Consider the following 21,223-nt stretch of genomic DNA (forward strand, 5'->3'; position numbering starts at 1 on the left):
CTGACACCGTGTGCCTGAAAATGGAAAGAGTCCCATTCTCCACCAGCCCAAAGAACGCAAAATTTTAAGCGAATTAAAACATGTCAACAATGGGAGGTTTTTTTTTATTTACAGGACATTATTTTAATTTTGGGTTGGATTTTGCTCTGAACAGCAACATGGACTTTCTTTACACAAGAAGCCACTGTGGGCTTGTGCACTAGAAATTCCTGTCAGCCGACTATCCAAAAATTGTAGTGTCTTCTGCGGGGCACCTAGGCCTTGTGAACAGGGCAAGCAACTGTGTGTCACCATAACCAATCAGGTTGAAGAGTTGTTAATGAGCAGCACGGATTCTGAACCAGGAATAGTCAGTTGGAATATTGAATTCAATGTCAAACAGGTACAGGAAGCAAAATAAAGTGAGGGAAATAAAGATGGGGTTAAGGGGTGGTGGGGGGGTTGGGGGGGTGGGGGTGGGTGGGAGAGAGAGAGAGAGAGAGAGAGATAAGAGGCAGAAAGAAAAAGTGAAATCATTGTTTAGATTTGTTTTAAATCTCCAACAATAATTAAAATATGAAGGAATGAGACTCCAAACTTGTAAATGTTCATTTTCAGTGCCAGAGAGGTTGCTTGGCTGTAATTAAGACTTATCATACTGTTAAAATGGAACTTACACTGGAATGGACAAGCCCTAACTTTTATTGTTGAGTGTAGTCTAGACCTGTGAATTAAGTAAAGAAACTTCACACTGTTTAATGCCTTTGACAGGCGAGGTACTGTTATCATGCAGCTTCTGGAGGAGCAGCGCCACTCAGACAGCAACTTCCAAATTTCTGCATTTAACTGTGCACGTGGAGTCACTGGAAGCTGTTGCCCAATTCCAACTAAATAACATTGAGTGGCATTAGCCTCATCACTATTTCCACTGTGAAATCCGGCCAGGTATGTTTGGTTCTATTTCCTGATTTTTCTAATGACAACGATTGTTGTGTTTGGTTTCATTTTGCTCAATGTTCAATTATCAGGAGCCGTTAACTAGAAGGTTCTATGGCGAATGCATATTATAAATGCTTTCGAGCTTTGCTTGGTAGCGTTTGGACGTAATATTGACCTGAAGACTTCCCAGGACAACAGGCAAAGATCGTAAAACCAAATGTTAACTCACAATTAGAAAATACGAGAAAAAGGGATTGACTTACGATAGCATTGGCGTCTTTCTTGCTCTTGTGTGAAGAAGCGACCACAGCCAGGTATTGAATTACTTTCTTTGTGTTTTCTGTTTTCCCAGCTCCAGATTCGCCCCTGTGCAGGAAACCCATACATTATTGTGACTTTTTAAAGTCCGTTCATTAGTTTGAATGAAAACTCTCCCGATCCCAAAACCAGCCCCCTCGATTTTAACACCCTGCCCCTTCACCCAGCAGAATGTGTGTGGGGGCAGGGTTAAGATTAAACCGAGTGGACTGAAGTTCCTCCTCTCCTCACCTGCCGCAGTTTCACCTTGGCTGATTTTCAAGTCGGCCGAGATTGCTGCTCCAGGCAGGGGCGCAGTGACACCATCAGTGTCGGGATGTGACTTTTAACAAGGAGTCGCACTAAATGGATCACATCCGTACTCCACTGGGAGGTGCAGGTTTGTCAGTAGAGGGTAAAGTAAGTGTTTTTTTTTAAGGACAGCTCTTTGTGGGCCAGGAGGAGCAGGAATGCTCTCCCCAGGCATCACAAGGATGCCCTTGGCCTTCTATGTACTCCCTTCCCCTTCCTCCCAATTGCGGTTGAAACCATCGCTCCCACCCTCTAACCCCACAGTCACCCTCACCCCCCTACCCCCCACAGTCAGCTCCAGCCCTCCCGCCTCCCCCGCTACTGACAGCCGCTCATCACTCCCACTGGCCCCGGGATGAACCTTCCTTTGGCTGAGCTCCTGCCCCCTCCCATCGGCCAACCTGGCTGGGTTTGGACAGCATTCTGGGAACATTTATGTAAACGAGGCTCGGCTGACGAGGTCAGTCAGGCCTCCACCTCCCCGGACTCTCCAGCTGTGCTGCCACGTCAGGGTTATGTCCATTATTCTTGACCCCCCCAACCCCACCTCCTCCCCCTGTCCCCGCTTTAAAATGAGGATCAGGGAGCCAGGTTCCTGTATGGGAAACTGCAGACTCTGAGACTGAGACTCTGAGACTCCAATGGCACAAACAATTCGAACACATTCTCTTGTCTTCCACGGTTAATTGTACCACCTTAAAACAATTTGTAATCTTTCTGTGCACTATTTTAATTTTTCTTCTAATCAGCCTGTTTTTTTTCTGTGCATAATTATAAACTTTGTTTTTAAAAGCATTTTTTTGAGGGTTTCACTTCTGCCTTTGGCTCTGGTTCAATCTGCATTAAGATGGAGATGAATAATGTCCATAGCATGTCTGCTGAATTGTGCACCACCATAAAAGGCAAAGTCTCTCTGTTTGGACCAGTTATGTCCTTGAATTTCTTGGTATTAGGCATCTGGATTCCCAAGATACTTTACAAGCTCTGGATTTCTATAGACTTCGAAACTCATGAGCCTTTACTTTTCTTAAAGGCACAAGGCAACATTAGACACTCGGGCAATTCCTTTATATGTCCTATTCACTGCATCAAACTCGGCCTCCGTAAGCTGAATCAAACAGAAAAGGCTGCAAAATCTACTGAACGCCAGATAAAGTTAAACCCAAACCTTTCTTTTCACCTGTTATCCAGTCTGGTTTTCACACTCGATTACCAGTTGATTGTTGATGATTACGTGGACTGAAGCTGGATCAATGATGTGAACTGAATACAACAGTTCTTCTATTTTCAGCCCAAGGTCCTCCAAACTATCCCCGTATTGTGTGTGTGTGAAGGTGTGTGTGTGTGTGTGTGAGGTGTGTGTGTGTGTGTGTGTGTGAAGGTGTGTGTGTGTGTGTGTGTGTGTGAGAAGGTGTGTGTGTGTGTGTGTGTGTGTGTGAGGTGTGTGTGTGTGTGTGTGTGTGTGTGAGAAGGTGTGTGTTTGGACGTGCGAGTGGGTGTGAGTGTTTTTTTATTCATTCATGTGGTGTGGGCATCGCTGGCGGGGCCAGTATTTATTACCCAGCCCTAATTGCCCTTTAGAAGGTGGTGGTGAGCTGCCTTCTTAAACCGTTGCAGTCCATGTGGTATAGGTACCCTCCTCATAGACACACACAGAGTATGTGTGTGTGTGTGTGTGTGTGTTTGTGTGAGTAAGTGTGGAGGGGTGTGTGTGTGTGTGAGCGTATATGTGTGTATGTTTGTGTGTGTTTGTGTGAGGGTGTGTGGAGGTGCGTGTGTGTGTTTGTATGTTTGTGTGTGTGTGTATGTTTGTGTGTGTGTGTATGTTTGTGTGTGTGTGTTTCTGTGAGTGTGTGTGTGTTTGTGTGTGTGTGTGTGTGTGTGTGAGCGTGTGTGTTTGTGTGTGTGTGTGTGGAGGTGTGGAGGTGTGTGTGTGTGTGTGAGCGTGTGTGTTTCTGTGAGTGTGTGTGTGTGTGGAGGTGTGTTTGTGTGTGTGTGTGAGCGGGTGTGTTTGTGTGTGTGTTTGTGGGTGTGTGTGTGTGCTGAGGTGTGTGTGTGTGTTGAGGTGTGGAGGTGTGTGTGTGTGTTGAGGTGTGGAGGTGTGTGTGTGTGTTGAGGTGTGGAGGTGTGTGTGTGTGTTGAGGTGTGGAGGTGTGTGTTGAGGTGTGTGTGTGTGTTGAGGTGTGGAGGTGTGTGTTGAGGTGTGGAGGTGTGTGTGTGTGTTGAGGTGTGGAGGTGTGTGTTGAGGTGTGGAGGTGTGTGTTGAGGTGTGTCTGTGTGTGGAGGTGTGTGTGTTGAGGTGTGGAGGTGTGTGTTTGCAAGTGCAAGACAAAAAAGCGCCTGGCTCGAGTTCCTATTGTTACTCACCTAAACGATAAGCAGGTATATGAAAAACCCCAGGAAGCATTCTTTGACTGAATTAATTCATAATTGAACTTCTGTAGTTCAAAATAAAGTTGTGACTGGTAAACAAATATTTACATCAAACTGTGCTCCTCTCCAGTGCAGTGATGGGTGCATAATACCAGATGTATTTGCCAATGCAAGGCCATACTGCTTGCGGAGGGTAATACAGACAGCCACTCCAGGATGAGTAAGGTAGATAGATCAGGGTGTAGTAACTGACTGGCAAATCTTTTTGGATAGAATTTGAGCAACGAAGACCAGAATGTATTGATTGTTGGAGCACGAGAAAGCAAGTGTCAGAAGTGGCAGGGCACTTGGGACACCAGGAGTAATAACTAACACCATCGGGTCAGTAATATAGCAAGTGCTGGGGATAAACAAACAAGTGAAACTAGATGAGTCTGTATGCAAGAATAGGGCCTATCTCCAAGGAAGAAGGCTAACCTTTGTTGGACCTTTAGTATAAATTAAATGAACTGATATATTAGAAAATAACAAAGAGGTTTAACATGGCCTTAGGTCATCCCAAAGCGCATTGTATTCAATGAACTTCCTATTATTATGTAGGTAAATTTCTGCACAGCAAGATCCCACAAATAGCAAATGAGAGAACAGTAATTAACTGTTAGTGGCTGTAAGATGAAGGAAAGAACATGCATTATATTGTGCCTCTTATTTTATGTCCTCAGGAGATCTCAAAGCCAGCGAGATACTCTCGAAGTGTAGACCCTGTTGGGATGTTAGCACACATGGCAGCCAGTTTGTGCACCGCAAGATCCCACAGCTAACAATGATGTTTTTGCCAGATGTTTTTCTTAAAATAGTGTTGGCAAAGGATAAATGTTTGTCTGGACTTCAAGATAACTCTCCTGCTCTTCAATGAGTGCCATCGGGTGTCTCATATCTATTTGAGAGGCTGATTATTTTAGTGTCTGATCTGAAAGATGGCACCCCTGACAGTGTAGCAGTCCCTCAGATGGGTCCCAGAAGCATCTAGAAACAGACATTTGCCAGTGTGCTGGTGCCGCTGAGATTGATCCTGTTCTGTCTCTGTTTTCTCAGAAAAGGATGCAATAAGGGCGAATTTCTACCTCAGTATCCCCCTACCTCACCCAAAATTCCATCCTACTGGTTATCCCTAGTGCTCGGAGTCCCAACATAAGAGAAACATAGCTCTTTATCGGACAATCCTGTGTTTGGGATAGCAGATGTATCCATAGGGACATCAGAACATAGGAGCAGGAGTAGGCTATTTGGCCCCTAGAACCTGCTCCTCCATTCAACTAGGTGGTGAATGATCTTCTACCTCAACCCCATTTTCCTGCACTATCCCATATCCCTTGATGTCTTTACTACCTACAAATCAATTGATCTCTGTCTTGAACGTTCTGTTGTTGCTTAGAAAAAGTTTGATTCAGCAGTTGCGCCCAATGCTGAAGTAATAGCTAAATTTTCATAATGAGCTTTATTCTCAAGGTTTTGCTCAGCCCTAAGTAACCCTGCTATAGGCAGTTAGCCCTTAAAGAAAATTAGCTGTCATCAGAGGTGTTTGAGTATTTAATTGCACAGATGAAACACAGCCAGAATGCCCTGACCTTTAGCCCCATAAAAATAACCTCACCGCTTATTTGCATTGCATTCAGAAAAGAAATATTAGAAATCTTTTCTCCTGTCTCTGTTTACACCAGAGGTCTTCTTTTAACCTAGACCTGCAAAACTCCTGGAAACAAATCAAAGGGTTCAATCCTCTTTTGTAAGCATTTTGATTGTGCTCCTGTTTAAAAATCAAGAAATAAAAGTTGGCTCTGCTTCAGATAAAGGAACTGTGATGTAATGGTAATGTCACTGGACTGGTAATCCAGAGGCCCAGGCTAATGCTCTGGGGACCTGGGTTCAAATCACCACCATAACAGCTGGTGGAATTTAAACTCAGTTAATTCAAAAATTCTGGAATTGAAAGGTAGTCTCATGGTCACCATTACTGAGACTCTTGGATTGCCCTGTAAAAACCCATCTGGTTCACTAATGTCCTTTAGGGGAGGAAATCTGCCGTCCTTACCCGGTCTGGCCTACATGTGACTCCAGACCCACAGCGACGATGTAGATTCTTAAGCTGCTCTCTGAAATAGCTGAGCAAGCAAAATCAGTTGTACCAAACCGTTACAGGAAAGTCAAAAAGGAAATAAAACCGAACAGCCCTCACCTTCGGTGGGTCAAAATCATGGCACTCCCTTCCTAACAGCACTGTGGGTTATAGCTATGCAGTTCAAGAAGGCAGCTCACCATCACCTTCTCAAGGGAAATTAGGGATAAGCAATAAATGCTGGCCTTGCCAGTGATGTTAATGTTCCAGGAAAGAATTTTAAAAATGCATTTTGTTCATTTAAAGAGAAATAAGAGATTTATCTATTTGTCAGATAATCTCTTAAACTGTAGTCTCCCTTCTCGATATGAACGGGAGGGCAAAGGCTAACTTTAGCGTCTAACTGCTGCCTCTGTGGGATGAGCTAACTCGGTCCAGAATGGGTCCTTCACAGGGTAGTATGTTTACACATTGTGACAGCACCGTCACTGCAAGGACAGCATGGATTCAAGGCAGCGGCCAGGCAGCCCCCTTCCCAGGGCAGGTGGGGATGGGTAGTAAATGTGGGTTTGGCAGCATGGACCACATCACAAGAACGAATCAAAAACAATTAAAAAAAAAGAGTCTTCAATACATTGATAGATGGTCTGCATTTTGATCATTGGTATATGTGTCAGCTGTTGCTCAGTGGGAAGCACTCGCGCCTCTCAATCAGTTTTTGTGGGTTCGGGTCTCATTCCAGGACTTGAGCACAAGGAATCTAGGCTAACACTCCGGTGCTGTACAAAGGGAGTGCTGCACTGTCAGAGGTGCTATCTTTCAGATAACATGTTAAATTGAGGCCCAGTCTGCTCCCTGGGATAGACATAAAAAATCATTTTGATGAAGAACAGGGTCCCTGATGTCCTGCACAATAATTATCTCCCAAACAACACCACAAACAAAGATTATTTGGTCACAATCGCATTGCTGTTTGTGGGAGCTTACTGTACACAAATTGGTTGCCACATTTCCCACATTGACTCTATTTCATTACCTGCAAAGTGCTCTGGGATGTCTCATGGTCGTGAAAGACGTTATATAAATGCAATTTTTTTTAATGACTTGGCTCTCTATTAATATTGAAATGGTCATTGGAGTTCTGAGATAAAAACAAAAAGCTAAAAGCTACTGCGGATGCTGGAAATCCAAAACAAAAACAGAATTACCTGGAAAAACTCAGCAGGTCTGGCAGCATCGGTGGAGAAGAAATCAGTTAACGTTTCGAGTCCTCACGACCCTTCGGCAGAACTGTTCTGCCGAAGGGTCGTAAGGACTCGAAACGTTAACTGATTTCTTCTCCACCGATGCTGCCAGACCTGCTGAGTTTTTCCAGGTAATTGGAGTTCTGATGTCACTGAGAAGACCTGTGCAAATGGACATGCATAGAGTTCAAGCAGCGATGTGTGCTTGAGTCTAGTTCAAAGCTGTCCCTTACATTGTCACTTCAGTGCTAAAGATGTCCCAACTGTAGAAATGAAGACAGCAGAACTAGACTGCAAAACCTTTGCAATTTCTGGCTTAGATTTTCTTTTCTGATTATTTGTTCATGGGATGTGGGCATCGCTGGCTAGGCCAGCATTTATTGCCCATCCCCAATTGCCCTTGTTCAGAGGGAGGGCATTTGAGAGTCAACCACATTGCTGTGGGGCCAGAATCACATGTAGGCCAGACCAGGTAAGGACAACATATTTCCTTCCCTAAAGGACATTAGTGAACCAGATGGGTTTTTGTAACAATTGGCAATGGTTTCATGGTCATCATCAGACTTTTAATTCCAGATTTCCATTGGATTCAAATTTCATCATCTGATTCAAACCCAGGTCCCCAGAGCATTACCCTGGGTCTCTGGATTACCAGTCCAGTGACAATACCACTATGCCACTGCCTCCTCCTTCTTTGCCTTACTTGGCATTAGACCAAGTACTTATTTTTAAATCTATTATTACACTGACTAAGATTAAATGAGTTTGCAGATACCTAACTGGTAAGAATCATACTATCCATTGATTTTTGATATCTTGCTAATAGGAAGAAAAGGAGAGTTCCATTTATACACTGTCTTACCAGGTCTCAAAGCACTTCACACATAATAAATTACCCTGTAAAGTCAAGTATAATGTGCCCAGCTTAATGTCCCAAATAACAATGAGATGATTGACCAGTTAATCTGATGAAGGAGGAATGAGCATTGAGTACAAGAGTAAGGAGGTCATGTTGAACTTGTATAAATCACTATTTAGGCCTTATCTGGAGTACTGCGACCAGTTCTGGGCACCACACTTGAGGAAGGATGTGAAGGCATTGGAGAGAGTACGGAGGAGATTCACAAGAATGATTCCCGGGATGAAGAACTGTAGCTATGGGGATAGATTGGAGAGGTTGGGACTGTCTTCCCTGGAGAAAAGAAGGCTGAGAGGAGACTTGTTGGAGGTATTCAAGATCCTGAGGGGTATGGACAGGGTAAATAGTGAGAAACTGTTCCCATTCAAGAGAACATTAAGAACTAGAGGGCACAGATTCAAAATAATAGGCAAAAGGAGTAAAAGTGAGGTAAGGAAAAATTTTTACACCCAGAGGGTGGTTGGAGTCTGGAACGAACCTCCTGAAAGGGTGTTGGAGGCAGGTTCAATCGAGGTATTCAAAAGGGAATTGGATTGCTACCTGAAAAGGGAGAATGTGCAAGGTTATGGGGATAAGGCAGGGGAGTGGGATTTAGGTAGAATGCTCTGTCAGAGAGCCAGTGCAGACTGGGTGGACCGAATGGCCTCCTTCTGCACTGTAAAGATTCTGTGATTCTGTAATGTTGTCCAGGACACTGCAGAATTCCTTCCTTGTCCTCAAATCATCAAATAGAACCTTTAATTCAATGGAGCATTCTGACTTAATCTTAATATTTCGTCAAATGAATGGCACAGCCACAACAACTTGAGTTTATATAGTGCTTTTAAAGTAGGTGGTGATCCCCCTACACCTCATCATTCTCACAGTACCATGCTGTGTTGCCAGTTTAGATTGTGTGCTCAAGTAGCGGAGTCAGGCTCTGAACCCCTGCCTTCTGACTTAGAGACAAAAGTGCTACTCATTTGGGCCAATTTGATACACACGTCCATATTTAGGAGCTGCATCACTGTAGAGTGGACAGATTAAGGTGACACACGCACAGGCAGCTACAGAATTTTATTATCTTTCACTATTGTAATGGATTCTCAATAAATAACCCAAAAGGAGAATTTGCTAGTTTATTTAGCCACAAGCTCTAGTCAATATTTTACAGGTTAGTACGTGTTAAACGACTTCACTCACTGTCAAACTTCAAACATCACAATATACATCATTGGATTAAATATGTCAATTAGCACAATAAATCAGGAATCTTTGCAATTTAGTTTAAAGTCATCTTCGTCATTGAAGTAACTTCCTTTCTAGCTCCTGACCAGTTTGGCATTAAAAGCAGCTTTAACAAGAGACTATTTGTGACAAACAAAGCCAACAATAGAATATGCCTAAACCCATTACAGGAAAGCGTTGTTTAAAATACATAAGATTACAAGAAGTTCTTACTTCCCACCCATTTCAGCTCAAGGGATTCAGGATAATCTGTCTTGAATCTGATACTGAGTTGGTAACAGAAAATTGGAACTGGTCCAGATCGGACTCTCTATCCCTAAAGTTAAGCAGAATGTGCTGTTTAGAAAAACTCCTTATCTCTTTGTCCCAAAAAAAACCCCCCAAAAAGTGACTCAAACATAGAATTTCAGAAAGTATTTCAATCAGGCAATTCTTGCTCATCATTATGCTCTTCTTAGGAACATTCGTTTTTCCAGAGGTACTAAACGTCTGTAAAAGTTTTGTGTTTTTACAAATAAAGGATTACTTTGTGGCCAGTGCCATACAGTTTGTACTTCCTGCCTCTCTTCAAACAGATTACCTATCTTCAGTTCCCTGCACAACCACTGAGACTTTTCCTTATATGGTGCTTTTTGGAGTAATTTCCTTCTGAAGGCTAACTGTATCGTAAAGATCAAGGCATTATGATGGGCATACGGAAATGTTATTGAGTGGCTACTATGTATAAATACTAACTGTGCTGACAGTCCAAAATATGTTTCCTGTCGGAGCTGGATATATCTGCGAGAAAGTAAGGCTGAAATGAAAAACAAAAGGCAGCCTTCTTTGCCATCGTTATTTCAGTCATTTGCAGGAATCACAAATGCTGAAGTAGAAAACTATAGAAATTTGAAATTTGTTTGCATCTTTTATCATTGTTGACTGACATGCGTGGTTATTAGTGGAGCTATCAAGTGCACCAACTTAATTTAAGCCACTGTGCTGAGAGTATATTCAATATAATAGAGCAGGAGTCTATCAGATGGCATTGAATGCTATTTAAAGAGCTGAGAATTAACATGTAGAACAGGGTTGATTTGGAGCTCAGTTATTTTGAAGATCCAGTTTGTCACTTCAGGAAGTGTGTTGCTCTGACACTCCTTGGAATATGTCTGGAACTAGTGGCTGATGGCCCGGGTTTCCTTGCCAGTTTGCTGGTACCACCACTATCTCCTTAATTTGTTTTCACACTCTTGCTTTCCACTCTTGTTAAATGTCTCGGATGCTCTTTTCAGAAGTTAAGGAGCACGCAGTGGCTGACAATCATTCTGAAAATACTGGGGGAAAGGGGTTGTGGGGTTAGGCTCCCCACATTTAGAATCATGGAATGGTTACAACACAGAAGGAGGCCATTTGGCCTGCCTTGTCAGTGCTGGCTTTCTGCAAGTGCAACTCCCCTCCTCCCACCCCCCACCTTTTCCTCTCGGCCTTGCAATTTTTTTCTTTGCAGATATTTATCCGATTCTCCTCTGAAAGCCTCAGTTGAAGCTGCCTCCACCACACTCGGCGCTCGCTGCATAATAAAAAAAAATCCTCAAGCGTCATTTGGCTCTTTTGCTTTACATCTGAGCTCTTGACCCTTCTGCCAATGGGAACTGTTTCTCTCTATCTACTCTGTCCAGGTCCCTCGTGATTTTGAACACCAAATCCAAACTTGAAGAATTGCTTTAAAACCCCAAACTATACTTGATAGTAGTTCTGGTAGCGGTAAGAGCTTCATTGGACCTACACTCTAATTCCAACTGCATTGTCCTCCTCAGAGCCAAGTTTCCCTTCCTCATTCACAAGCCATGTACACATTACTAACAAAAACACAGGAATATATGGGATTGGAAAAGACTATTTCAGTCTTCCCAGTGGCCTAGAGTTCAAAACAGGAAAAAACAACTCACCTAGCTTTTCTCAATAAATACCTGTCCAACTCCTTTTAAAAACTGCTGATATAATCAGCTTCAATCACCTGCGTGGGAAGTCTACTCTAAACATTCACCATCTCATTGCCAAACTGTTATATATGATTTGCCCATTGTTGTTGCTCTCAGCACTATGGGTAAGTAGTCTCTTGGGGATCAACTTGGCATTATCTTTAAGGACTTTGAATATCTCCAGTAACATCACCTTTCACTCTTCTCTAGCGTAAGCAAAATTAGCTTTTGTAATCTCTCTTTGTAACGTAGGTATCTGTTGTGGTCTCATGCTCTTTGTTTCAATCATGCCTGTAATGTGATGACCAGAGCTGCACACGTTCTTCAGATGGAGGTGAATCAATGGCCTGTATAGGCTCTGTAACGCAGATAGTTTTAAACACCTGTCCACTCTTACGCACAACTCCTTTGCCTTTGCAAACCAGCACCATTTAATTAACAGTTTCAGCATTTCTTCTTCTTTAGTTTAATTGCTTTTCACTAGTTGGCATTGAATTTCATTGGCCATTTTTTAAACTAGCTTCCCAGTTTCTATAACTCCCTGCCCCTGATCAGCTATACACCCGCCCCCCCCCGACCCATTGGACACTGCATAATGCATGAAGACCCGATCAGCTGCTGACCCTGTAGAGTCTGGAAAAAGCAGGAATTTGATAGGCCTATGTGGCCTGCTCATCTTTCTGCTGTTTGTCAGGGTTTTCTTCCCTTGTTCCTGAAATGTGGGGGGGCTGCCAGCATTTATTGCCCATCCCTAATTGCCCTGGAGAAGGTGGTGGTGAGCTGCCTTCTGGAAACGCTGCAGTCCGTGTGATTCTTGTACACCCTGTGCTGTTAGGCAAGAATAAAGTAAGGTAGGGTGAAGATAATGATGTCTTTGGGCCCTGCCAAATAATGGTAAACCTGTGGACTTCAAACAGGTTGATGCTACAGCCTAGTCTGGAAAGACCCAACCGCACAAAAATTGAGAACTGATTTGATGTTTGGAGCTGTGGGCAATGCTATACGGATGTTACATGTTGTCTGGAGGTCATCTGGAAGTAGGTTTACTGTTATAACTTTCCCACTGAGCCTCAGGCATGTTCCTAATGTCATTATCAGGTAGTGGTAGACCCAATATATGGTGGATAGGTGTGACATTGCTGGCCACCTGACTTCATGGGCAGCTATTTCTGCTATTGGTGTACTGGGATTGGGAATAGTTATACAAAGCCCTGGTTAGACCACACCTGGAGTTAGTGAGCAGTTCTGGGCACCACACCTTAGGAATTGAGGGAGTGCCATCTAGATTTACCCGATTGATACCCGGACTCCAAGGGTTAAGTTGTGAGGAGGGATTACACAAACTAGGGTTGTATTCCCTGGAATTTTGATGGTCGAGGAATGACCGGTTAAGGATTACAGATAGGATAGACAGAGGAAAACTATTTCTACTGGTCGTGGAGCCTCGGACTAGGGAGCATCATCTAAAAATGAGGGCTGGACCTTTCAGGCATGAAATTAGGAAATGCTCCTGCTCACAAAGGGTAGAATATGTTAGGGACTCTCTTCCGCAAAGGGCAATTGATGTTAGCTCAACTTTAGATCTAGGGTTGATAGATTTTGTTATCCAAAGATATTAAGGGGTATGGAGTTAGCTCAATGATCAGCCATGATCTCACTGAATGGTGGAATAGGCCTCAGGAGCCAAATGGCCTCCTCCTGCTCCTATTAAGTGCAGGCCCCACAGTGTGGAAAAATCTTGGATATGGAAGGAAAGGTTGCTGCAGCTCACCATTACATGAACACTCCAAATTTCCCAGTGTAGTCTCTCCAGCAACACCAGCTTCTGTTGAACATGTTGAATGTGTTTGACCATAGTGGATATTTCACCCTTTACTGCCTAATCTGCTCACTTTTTGGTTTCCTGTACAAACTGAGCACATTAGAACACAGCCCAAAAAATTCTTCCCATGAGAATCTATGAAATGGACAATTCGTGAACATTTTACTATACTCCCAATGTTAACGGTCACTATCATACATTTAACAGCTGTGATATACTCAGCATTGACTGTAATTTTGGTTCTGAGCTTCTCCTTTAAAGTATTGAAACATATGAACTAGGAGCAGGAGTAGGCCCTTCGAGCCTGCACCACCAGTCAATAAAATCATGGCTGACCTGACTGTAACCTTCCGTCCACCCCTGGTAACCCTTCACCCCATTGTTTATCAACAATCTATCTACCTCTGTCTTGAAAACATTCAACGATTCTGCTTCCACTGCCTTTAGAGGAAGGGAGTTCCAAAAACTTGCGGCCCTCTGTGAGGGAACATTTCTCCTCATCTCTGTCTTAAATGAGGGACCCCTTATTTTTAAACAGTGACCCCCTAGTTCTAGATTCTCCCACAAGAGGAAACATCCTCTCCACATCCACCCTGTCAAGACCCCTCAGGATCTTAAAGGTTCTTATTCTTACTCTTCTAAACTCCAGTGGATACAAGCCTAACCTGTGAAACCTTTCCTCATAAGACAACCTGCCCATTCCTGGTATTAGTTTAATAAACCTTCTTTGCACTGCTTCCAATGCATTTACATCTTTCTTTAAATAAGAAAACCAATACTGTGCACAGTACTCCAGATATGGTCTTACCAGTGTCCTGTACAACTGAAGCAAAACCTCCCTACTTTGGTATTCAATTCCCCTTACAATAAACAATAACATTCTATGAGCTTTCCTAATTACCTGCTGCACCTGCATAGTAGCCTTTTGTGGTTCATTAAAACCTGAACCAATTAGTCACAGTTGTAAAATACTGGTGTATTTAATGAAAACTGTAGTCTGGTTTTTCTCCTCTTGTGCAGTGTGCTATGCTTTGGGACCTCATCCAGCCACTCTTCATTTGCAAGCCTAAACAAAGCTTGCCAGGCTCTGCTACCATTCCATGCATCGCAGCTGAGCCAGACTCTGCTCTCACCCAATGTCCCTGACGTGCATTGTGTAGCAGGAGTCACTGGATAAGCTCGATATGTTAAGCTGGAGCCCTGCCCACATTTTTTTCATTTTCAGCCTAGAGAAATGAGGCCAATTGTTGCACTCCTAGTGACAACCAGGTTGAGTACTAGCACAGCAGAGAACAGTGGAGCCTTCCTGGTTTGTATGGCTTTGGCCCATATTAGGCAATGTCCTTAGTAACTGAGCATCTTAGAGAAAAAATGATTAAGAACCAAGACCTTTTACAGTAAATTACATTCCCGTTTGCTTTTCTGTACCATATTTATGTTGGCCTGTTACACTGTACCAGTCACCAACTGTAAACCCAAAGCCTCATCATCATTTCACAGAGAAGCAAAAGTAAACCAATATTTTTTTCCTATTCTTGAACGTTTTTGTGCTCAGTATGTGCAAAATAGCCCAACAGAAACGTTCTAGCCTGATAATTCTACATGTTTCCTTCTTTATATTGTTTATGTTGTAATCTTATTAAGTAGCCCACAAATTGTAGATCAAAATTTCAAATTGATATCCACTATTTTATAACAGCCAATATTTCACATATGGTGAAGCAATATTTAAATTCAATTTTACTTTCTCTTTTATTGCATAGAAACCTGCATCAAATCCTTTTCGCAGAAATGATTCAAACTAGAATATAAATTAAAAACCACCTTTACGTAGTAAAACATCCCAGAGCACTTCACAGGAGCATTACCAAACAAATTCTGACACAGGACCACATAATGAGATATTGGGACAGGCGACTAAAGGCTTCATCAAGTGAGTAGGTTTTAAGGAGCACCTTAAAAGAAGGAAAGAGAGGCAGAGGGATTTAGGGGGGGAATACCAGAGCTTAGGGCCTTGGCAGCTGAAGAGAGGCCACCGAAAGTAGAGTGATAAAAATCGGGGATGCTCAAGAGATCGAGTTGATGTAATACATAAACATTGTAAAAGAGAAAATGCATTTAAAACAATTTTTATAACTTCAGTCAACAGACAATTCAGAATTGACCTCAAAATTTCAAATATTCTTCAAGCTGATGGAAGATTGAATTTCTTTAGGGCTCAATACTGAAAAATCTAGTTTACTAGCTCAATTTGAAACAATTTGACCAGTCTTTTGAAATGAGGACCTTGCCATTTGGATCATTCTCAACACTCAAAAATTGCAACTAATTACGATCAACTTGAATGTCTTTTTTTTTCCTGAATCGTATTTTGTTTAAATAAACATTGGCGATGAAGTAGCTGAAAAGAATGAATGAATGCGAGAGAAATTATTTAAAATCAGCAGTTATCTAAGGTCTGAGGTTCAATATTAGCAGTATTATTTTGGGGTGATTCATGATCTTATAATTTTAACTGTTTTGTCTATTAATTAACCAATTAATAATCACACTTAAAACTTCACCTTGAAGACACTGAGGGATGTTACCAAATGGAAGTCAAGGTACAAACAATACCACTTATCCCTTATTCACAGGCCCCTCAAGTCACCAAAGAATTTTAATAGATTCATTAGTCATGAGATGCTTTTTTAAATACACTCTGGAGTTATTGATTTCACATCTTTTTAAACATTATATTTGCATTATTTACCTATCAGTTCTTTGGTGTTAACCCCATGTTCAATGAACTGTACAGACTTTCTGCCAATCCCCGCCCTGAACCTCACTCCTCCACCACTTTCAAAACCTCAATATATTGAAAAATAGCAATATTAAGGAGTCAAAAACGATCTACTCTAAACGTGTTTCAAAAAAAAAACAGCAATATTACAAATAGCTAGAAGTGAAATGTATTACTCACGTGCACAAAATTGACTGGTCTTCACGATCTGTTAAAAAATGTAAAATAAGTGAATAAAATTAAATTCTGAGCGAATGAATTTTCCACCAATAATGCGTCATTTGCATTCTAACACAAGGGTTTGTCCTTTAATTTGCCGATGAACCTGGAACGCACCTGAGACACTTGAGGAAAGGGCTAATAAATGATCACTCATTGATTCACTGAGCTTCACAAATGACAGAGGTTTAAACTTCAAAATCCCTTCATAACTTTATTTACATTTCTTCTTAACAGGGGAGTCTCACCACATGGATATTTTAAAATTTGGCTGAATTTATCATAACATATTTTAACACTTTTGTAACTTGTTTTCTTTCCCTACACCTGTTATTTTTGATGGTTGACGTTGTCGACCGCACCGTCCTAATTGCATTTGTTAAGGCCTCAGTGCAACTGTTGATGGACAATAAATGCGGCCTTGCCAATGTTACCCATATCTCAAGAACCAAAAGAGAAAAATCTCCTCTAATGTCTCTCCTCTGTTGTCCAACTCAATGGAGCTGCCTTCATTTGGCTCCGCTCTTAGCTGTCTTTGTGCGTGTGCGTGTGATATGTAGACATCAGGTGAGAGCAGAATTTCACTTGGCTGACACACCCAGGATGGTTCGATAACCTGTTGATACTTATTGTCAAGGTTCACATACATATAATCCAATTCCCTTTTGAATAATAGCCGAGTTACCCATGAGATCAGCCTCCAAGGAATTATACCCCAGCTGAGGCTGAAAGCCTTCTGACAAAAAAGGGAGGCGGGAGTTGGTAAAGAAAAGATTCAGCTGATATTATGTTTGCACAATTAAATTGACAGGTTCATGAAGATGGAAAGCAGATGACAGCCAAATAGAGCTGTAATTTGATCCTCCCGTTAAATACGAATACTTATAGATTGTGTTGAACTAGGCACTTTAACTATCAAATCCTGCTCCAGTTGGAAATCCCCAAAGAGCGCTCTAAGTTATAAACTCACAAATGATTAGTTGTTTAGATTTGATGGCCAAATCAACATTTACTTTTTAAACACGAGAGGTTACGACTATGTGGTGTCGAACGCTACACAACACAGGATCAGGTTTCATGATTTGTGGCTTTCCTGGGTGAAAAGGAAAGTAAATGGGAACTAGGAGCAGGAGTAGGCCATTCGGCCCCTCGAGCCTGCTCTGCCATTCAAGAAGATCATGGCTGATCTTCTACCTCAATGCCATTTCCCACATTATCCCTTGATGTTTTTACTACCTAGAAATGTAAACATAGATGAATTTGCCTTGTTTTAGTAATGCACATTCGTGTAATTGAAAATACTTTTAAAATGTGCAATAAATTGTTTAAACGAGAGGGAATCTGGGAGTGAAACAGATTTATGGCAGCTGACCAAAACAGGCTCTTGTGTATCGGCAGCCTGTCAGACACTACACTTTTCACAGTCATTTTACATTAATCACAGTATTGCAGTATCTTTACAGTGCAGAAAGAGGCCATTCGGTCCATTGGGTCTGCACTGGCTCTCTGAAAGAGCTTTCTACCTAGTCCCCTCTCCCCTGCCTTATCCCCGTAACCTTGCACACTCTCTCTTTTCAGGTAGCAATCCAATTCCCTTTAGAATACCTCGATCGAACCTGCCTCCACCACCCTTTCAGGTAGCTTGTTCCAGACCCCAACCACCCTCTGAGTGAAAAGCTTTTTCCTCATATCACACGGGTCCTCTGCGAAGCAGCTCTGTTACTATTAGTTTGATTAGCCAATTAGTTTGAATCTGTGCCCTTTAGTTCTTGATGTTTTCTTGAATAGGAACAGTTAATCACTATTTACCCTGTCTATACCCTTAGGATCTTGAATACCTCTATCAAGTCTCCTTTCAGCCCTCTTTTCTGCAAGCAATCTCTCCAATCTATCCTCATTGCTGCAGTTCTTCATCCCTGGAATTATTCTTGTGAATCTCCTCTGTACTCTCTCCAATGCCTTCACATCCTTCCTCAAGTATGGTGCCCAGAACTGGACGCAGTACTCCAGACGAGGCCTGACTGGTGCCTTATACAAGTTCAACATGACCTCCTTACTCATGTACTCAATGCACCTAATTAATAAAGCCTAAGATACTATATGCTTTATTAACTGCTCTCTCAACATGCCCTGCCATCTTCAATGACCTATATACGTATACACCGAGGCCCCTCTGTTCCTGCATCTCCTTTAGAGTTTCTCCCTTTATCTTATACTGTCTCATTATATTTTTCCTGCCAAAACAAATCATCTCACACTTCTCTGCATTAAGCTTCATCTGCCACTTGTCTGCCCAATCCACCAACATGTCTATGTCCTTTTGAAGTTCAAGACTATCCTCATGATAGTTGGCAGCATTTCCAATCTTTGCGTCATCTGCAAATTTTGAAACTATGCCCTGCACACCACAGTCTAGGTCATTAATATATATCAGGAAGAGCAAGGGTCCTAACACTGATCCCTGGGGAACTCATTACAAACCTTCCTCCAATCTGAAAAATAATCATTTATCACAACTTCCTGTTTCCTGTCACTCAGCCAATTTCTTGTCCAAGTGCTCACTTTCCCTTTTATTCCATGACCTAGAATTTTGCAAACAAGCCTGTTGTGTGGCACTGTATCTAACGCCTTTTGAAAATCCATATACACTACATCAACAGCATTTCCCTTATCAACCTTCTATGTTACCTCCTTAAAAAACTCCAGCAAGTTAGTTCATCATAATTTTCCCTTAATGAATCTATGCTGGCTTTCCTTAATTATCCTGTACTTGTCTAAGTGACTATTGATTTTATCCCGAACTATAGTTTCTAGAAATTTCCCTACTACTGAGGGTCAAACTGACTGGTCTGTAGTTGCCAGCTTTATCCTTGCACCCCCTTTTGAACAAGGGTGTAACATTTGCAATTCTCCAGTCCTTTGGCATCTCCCCTGTGTCTAAGAAAGGCTGGCAGCTTTCCGCTCTCACTTCCCTCAGTACCCTTGGATGCATCTCATCTGGTTCTGGTACCTTATCTATTTTAAGTAAAGATGGCCTTTCTAACACCTCCTTCCACTCGATTGTAAGTTCTTCTAGTGTACCAGATACCTCCTCTCTCACCTCGGCCTGGGTAGCAAGTCCTTCCTTTGTAAAGATCGATGCAAAGTTCTTGTTCAACACCTTCACTATTTCTCCAGCCTTCATGGGCAAGTCCCCTTTTTTTGTCCCTAATCGGCCCTACTCTTTCTTTTATCATCCTTTTATCATTTACATGCTGATAGAAGACCTTGGGACTCCCTTTTATGTTCGCTGCCAGCATCTTTTCATGCTCTCTCCTTGTTTCACTTCCCCTGTGGTCCTTCTATATTCAGCCTGATTCTCCATTGTATTTTCTGACATCTGTGTATGTGCACTTCTTCCTTTTCATCTTCACCTCTCTTTCGTCATCCGGGGTGCTCTGGATTTATTTGTCCTACCTTTCCCCTTCAAGGGAACGTACCCTGACATTGCCTGCAATGCTTCTTCTTTGAAGGTGACCCATTGTTCAGCCACTGTCTTTTCTGACAACATTTGATTCCAACTCACTCAGCTCAGATGCATTCTGATCCCATCAAGGCTGGCTTTCCCCCAATTAATCATTCCTGCTCTGGATTGATCCCTGCCCTTTTCCATGATTAACCTAAACTTTATGATACACCGGTCACTGTCTCCTAGAGGATCTCCCACTAATATTTAATCCATTTGGGCCAACTCATTCCCCAGAACCAGGTCTAAAAGTGCATATCCTCTCATTGGACTGGAAACATACTGCTGTAGAAAATTATCTTGAACACATTCCAGGAACTCTCGCCCCTCTTGTCCTTTTGTACTATTCCCATCCCAGTCTATATTTGGATAATTGAAGTCCCCCATTATAATTGTTCTATAATCCTTGCACCTCTCCATAATTTCTTTGCAAATTTGTTTCTCTACATCCCTCCCACTAGTTGGTGGTCCATGTACTACACCAATCAATGTTATTGCACCTTTTTCATTCCCTACCTCTAGCCAGAGAGATTCTATCCTTGACCCCTCTGGAACATCCTCTCTCCGGAACTGGAATGCCATCTTTAATCAATATTGCCACTCCCCTCCGCCGACTTTTCTTCCTTTCCTGTCTTTCCTAAACACCTTGTACCCAGGGATATTTAACGCCCAGTCCTGCCCTTCTTTGAGCTACATCTCTGTTTTAGCAATAATATCATTATTCCATTTGTCAACCTGTGCCTGCAGTTCACCAATCTTACTAACCACACTCCGTGCATTCACATACATGCACATTTGCCCTTTTTAGGCTTTTTTTTTACATTCCCCCCTTATTCTGGCCCCATCTAATGATTTATTGTTGCCTAGTCTAATTCTATCAAACTCTCCAAGTGTTCTATCTCCCCTGATAAAACTCTCTGATATTGTTGTCAGTTAATACTCTACTTCCCACTGCCAGTTTTTCCCCTCTCCGCTCTGAATTTACCCTCAGGTTCCCATTGCCCAGCCAATCTAGTTTAAACTCTCCCCAACAGCACTAGCAAACCTCCCCGCGAGGACATTAGTCCCAGTCCCAGTCCTGTTAAGATGTACCCCAGCCTTCTAGTGCAGGTCCCAACTGCCCCAGAACCGATCCCAATGCCTCAGAAATCTAAAGCCCTCCCTCTTACTTCATTTCTCCAATCATGTGTTGAACTGCTCAATCTTCCTATTCTTATGCTCACTAGCACATGGCACTGGGAGTAATCCTGAGATTACTACTCTTGAGGTCCTGCTTTTTAATTCCCTTCCTAACTCGCTAAAATCTGCTTTCAGGACCTCATCCCTTTCCCTAACTAGGTCATTGGTCCCAGTGTGGACCACAACCTCTGGCTGTTCATCCTACACCAAAAGAATGTCCTGCAGTCGCTCTGTGACATCCTAGATCCTAGCACCAGGGAGGCAACACACCACCCTGGACTCATGTCTACAGCCACAGAAACGCTTGTCTGCTCCCCTAATTTTGGAATCTCCTACTACTACAGCA

General features: G+C 42.4%; 1 protein-coding gene across 2 annotated transcripts in view; it reads right to left on the reverse strand.

Annotated features, from left to right (window-relative positions):
- The window catches only part of myh11b (myosin, heavy chain 11b, smooth muscle), a 165,951-nt gene that overhangs the window by 83,374 nt on the left and 61,354 nt on the right, over nucleotides 1-21,223 (reverse strand). For both annotated transcript variants that reach the window (XM_078559146.1, XM_078559145.1), the window contains exons 4-5: nucleotides 16,155-16,182; nucleotides 1,182-1,284 (exon numbers count right to left, since the gene is read on the reverse strand). In XM_078559146.1, coding sequence (XP_078415272.1) covers nucleotides 1,182-1,284; nucleotides 16,155-16,182 — 131 coding nt within the window. The remainder of the gene's footprint in view (nucleotides 1-1,181; nucleotides 1,285-16,154; nucleotides 16,183-21,223) is intronic.

This window comes from Cetorhinus maximus, chromosome 15 (assembly GCF_964194155.1).
Source record: "Cetorhinus maximus chromosome 15, sCetMax3.hap1.1, whole genome shotgun sequence".
Taxonomy (NCBI): Eukaryota; Metazoa; Chordata; class Chondrichthyes; order Lamniformes; family Cetorhinidae; genus Cetorhinus; species Cetorhinus maximus.